This window comes from Dipodomys ordii, unplaced genomic scaffold (assembly GCF_000151885.1).
Source record: "Dipodomys ordii isolate 6190 unplaced genomic scaffold, Dord_2.0 Scaffold51, whole genome shotgun sequence".
In the NCBI taxonomy this organism is placed as follows: domain Eukaryota; kingdom Metazoa; phylum Chordata; class Mammalia; order Rodentia; family Heteromyidae; genus Dipodomys; species Dipodomys ordii.
The window spans coordinates 9567408-9572037 of NW_012267267.1; the positions used below are offsets into that span (position 1 = coordinate 9567408).

Here is a 4630-nt window from a genome sequence, read left to right on the forward strand (position 1 = left end):
AAACAAATCATAATTCTTTGGTAATATACCATCTTGGTCAAGTTCATCAGTTTATGTTGCTATTACAAAATACTCAAAGATGGATAGATATGTTTGCTTTTCATTACTATCCCAAAATACCTGAGATGGGCTACTCTGTAAAGAATTTTATTTAGCTCTCAGTTTTGGAGGCTGAGAGCATATACATTGGGTGTCCCTATCAATTTGGTGTCTGGAGAGGGCCTAGTAGCAGATAGCATCGCAAGTGGGAATGAAAGAAGGTTTCAGGGGTCTGATGTGCTCTTGGATCAGTTCACTCTTATGAGAACTCAAGAGCTACTTAGGTTAATCGTGTTCTCCAATGACCTAACCTCCCCCTAGGCCTTCTCTAAATGGCTCAACCGTCAGTTGGTTGCTGGTGGCTCAGGCCCATCATCCTACCTACTCAAGAGGTTGAGGTGTGAGACTTTATTTCCAATTAACCAGCAAAACAATGGAAGAGGCTGGGCACCAGTGGCTCATGCCTGTTATCCTAGCTACTCAGGAGGCTAAAATCTGAAGATTACAGTTCAAAGCCAGCCCTGGCAGGAAAGTCTGTAAGACTCTACAATTAACCACCAGAAAACTTGAAGTGGCACTGTGGCTCAACTGGTACTTGAGCTCACCTTGAGCGCCGAGGCCCAGTTCAAGCCTCACAACCAAAAAAAAAAAAAGAAGAGCAGATGTGAATCTAATGGTAGAGCAACAGTCTTGAGTGTAAAAACCAAATGAGAGGGGCTGGGAAGGTGGCTCAGTGGTAGAGCGCTTGTCTTGCATGCATGAGGCCCTGGGTTCGATTCCTCAGCACCACATAAGAAAAAAGCCAGAAGTGGTGCTGTGGCTCAAGTGGTAGAGTGCTAGCCTTGAGCTAAAGAGCTGAGGGACAGCGCCCAGGCACAGAGTTCAGGTCCCATGACTGGACTTAAAAAAAAAAACAAAAAAACAAATGAGAGAGAACAAGGCCCTGAATTCAACCTTCAGTACATACACACACACACACACACCACTATCATCCTGAAGATCAGACCACGAACCATAGCTTATAAAAAGGCTAGTTAGGTCACAATGGTTGTGGTTAAAGGGTTTAAACCAAATAGTATTGAAACTGGTGAGAGTCCCCTGTCTGTATCACCACATGGAAGAAAATGACATGCAGAGGGACACAGGTGAACAAGGTATCAAGACACCAGAAGTGCCCTAACTCAATGTTTACATTACATACTTGCTTTCTTGGAAATTAATCCAAGAAACCTGACTTACTCCTAGCACAGTACCACAAGTCCACTTACCATGATAGTGCTCTTTCTCTAGACCTCACTTCTAAAGGCTTCCCTAACACAATCCCTCAGGAGGCCAAGGCTCTGTGAGGCATGTGCCTCTTTGGGGCCACACTATAGGGAATACTAAATACAAAACTGACTATTTTGCTAAAACCATTTACTTTTTTTTTTTTTTGGTTGGTTGTGGAGCTTGAAAGATTCTCACGGGCTTTCCTGCCCAGGCTGGCTTTGAACCGAGATCCTCAGCTCTCAGCCTCCTGAGTAGCTAAGATTACAGGCGTGAACCGCCAATGCCCTGCAAAACCATTTACTTTTAATCAGGCCCTGCAGACTGGCACAGTGACTCACGCTTATAATCCTAGCTACTAAGGAAGGTGAAATCTGAGGATTGTGGTTCAAAGGTAGCCCAGGCAGAAAAGTCCATTAGACTCTTATCTCCAATAAAACTACTCAGAAAAACCTGGAAGTGCTACTGTGGCTCAAGTAGTACAGTGCTAGCCTTGAGCACAAAGAGGCTCAGGATTAGCACCCAGACCTTGAGTTTAAACCTCAAGACCAGCAAGAGAGATAGAAGAAAAAAAAAAACAGGTGTTGGTAGCTCATACTCATGGAGCTGAGATCTAAGGATAACAGTTTTAAGCCAGCCTGGACACAAAAGTCTATGAGACTCCTATTTCCAATTAATCGGCAAAGAGTCAGAAATGAAGTTGTGGCTCAAGCTGTAGAGCACTCTTCTTAAACAGAAAAGCTCAGAAAGAGTGCTTATGCTTTGAGTTCAAGTTCCAGGGCTGGCACACACACACAAAACAATTTCAGAATTTGCTGGAAGTTCTAAATTTATTTTTTCTTTGCTAGTTATTTGCTCTGGCTGAGAGCTTGGGAGGATATGAAAGTCTCGTTGAGCTTCCGTAAGTATCTGTATATTTTTCTTTATTATTATTTTTGTTGTTGTCGAGACTGGGACTCCAATTTGCTTTCTGATGCTTGCTTTCACTCATTTGCTGGCACTCTACCACCTGATCCACGTCACTAACACCTTTAATATTTTTCTTTTAAATTAACTAACTCTCCCTTTACTGTCTTTCTTCTTTTCCTCTCCACTCCTCCATTTTGTTGCCCAGGTTGGTCCCAAATTCCTGTGTTCAAGTGATTCTTCCTCTTCAGATTCCTAAGTGCTAAGATGTAAGCCAGGATCATCACACCCATCTGTCAGTCTTAGGTTAGTTTTACTGATTGTCTGAAAAGAAAATGTGACAAAATTGGGCTATAACTGAAGTTATTTCACAATAAAACCAGCATGACACTAAGTGATGGATCAGAATGTACTGTAACTCAGGATGGAGATCCTGTTGATGGCTAGTAATGGTTACTTATTAGACAGCTGTACCCTATACCTTCACAAATGTTGTGTCCTTCTCTTTTCTGCCTGAAGGAAGTGCCAGCTGTAATTATAATCTAGGATCTCTGCCTTCTGCCTCAGTGCTACCTGGACTTGGAAGGAAGGCTGGAAAAGCTGTTTTCATGGCTTTTGGGGAAATAAAAAGTGTCTCTGGTGAATCTCTTCTATGCCCCAGTGGAGAGAGAAAAACCATTACTAGATACTGCCAATCTCTGTAGGATAAATATGTCATGGTTCCATGTAGTCTGAAAATTACATTGAAACTCTACTTTTGTGTTCTAGACTATTCTCTATCTGACCCAATCAGTTCATCTATTTTTATTAAAGCACCAGAAGATATTAGAGACAGAAACAACATAAAGTCAAGCAGTTTATTTGATAGAAAAGGAAACAATGATCCAGAAGGTTTAGCTGATCCACTCAAATGTCACAGAGAATATGTTGGCACTTTTACTCTTGAGGCTTTGAGTATACCAAAAAGAGTGATGGGAGGTAAAAGGAGTCTAGCTATAGAGTTGAGATGCATTTGTGCCATTTACTCAACCATTGCACTTCACTTTTTAAAATCCATACAATGGGATTAACAATTAAAGCATTGATGATTATTTAGTACCTGTCCCACCAAGCATTCCTGAACTCCATGTGACAATAACCATATATTGTACTTATTATACTAAGATAACTCAATAATATTACTTAATTTTTAACTGCTCTAAATGCACATGATCTTTTGTTTTAATTTTCATACACATTGATGGAACAGCTATGTCTTAGAAGCATTGTATTGAGTAATGTCAGGGATGTTAGAAGATATTTCCTGCCTTCTCACCGTAGTTTGTAGTGATAGAATAGTCAAATAATCTTACAAAGTTAAAATACATGGTGTCCAAATAATAATTTGAGATGGTTCAGACAATACAGTTTTCATGGCTTTCAAGATGCCTGCTAAGAATTGTGGATGCACAAGAGGGCACACTGAGCATATGAAATTGTTTTGTTTTTCACAGTAATGAAAAGTGTATGGCTTTAAAGATCCTTCCTTAAAAATAGATGTGTCCTGATGTATTTAGGCTTTAGTGTAAAGTTTCTTGGCCCTCAGACATCCAGTGTAGGCTATAACCCTGATGCCAGTGGATGAGCGAATTTAGGTCAGGACATAGTTATTCTGTCAGGCTTCATTCTGTACCTCCCATCTCTGCTGCAAGTCATCCAAGAACTGCAGTCAGGAAGGGAGGAAGTGGAGCCAATGTACTGGGTTAAGTTTAACACCACAGGTTATCTCTGTGGCTCCTTAAAAGTTACTATCTTCTCTAGATCGTAATTTCCTATCTCTTTGGATTATTTTGAGAACACAGGGCAAAAACCCTAAGCTAATGTTTTGGTTTATATTATGTCATCATAAATGTTTACTACTGTGAATTATTATTTATTAGGCATCTAGTACATTCTAGTGCTTGCTTTTTATTTTTTAATAAGCTTTTTTATTGTAAACACACTGTACAGAGGAGTTACAGTTACATGAGCAAGGTAATGAGTACATTTCCTAACAAGCATTACTGCCTCCTCCTTTGGTTTTCCCCTCCATTTCTTCCCTCCCACCTCCACAATTACACCCCCCCCCATTGTAAAGTTCGTTTTTTAACATAGTGTCTGGTACATCTCATTATTACAATGGGTCAACCTATATCCCCGTTTAAAAATTTTGTTTTTTTCCCTTCCCCTCCCCAAATTATACCTACATCAAAACAGTGAAAACAGGGGTTATTCCCTGAGGGAGGGACAGATAAAGCAACAAAGAAATATCTTATGGGAGGCTGGGAAGGGATAGGAAGGGGAAGCAAAGGAGGAGGCTACAATGCTTGATAAGAAATGTACTCATTAGCCGGGCGCTGGTGGCTCACGCCTGTAATCCTAGCTACTCAGGAGGCTGAGA

At 40.7% G+C, this 4630-nt stretch overlaps 1 protein-coding gene across 1 annotated transcript in view; it reads left to right on the top strand.

Moving 5' to 3' along the window:
• Nucleotides 1-4630, top strand: part of Cth (cystathionine gamma-lyase) — a 55859-nt gene that overhangs the window by 44720 nt on the left and 6509 nt on the right. The window contains exon 10 of the mRNA XM_013020657.1: nt 2154-2206. Within this exon, the coding sequence (XP_012876111.1) occupies nt 2154-2206 (53 nt within the window). The remainder of the gene's footprint in view (nt 1-2153; nt 2207-4630) is intronic.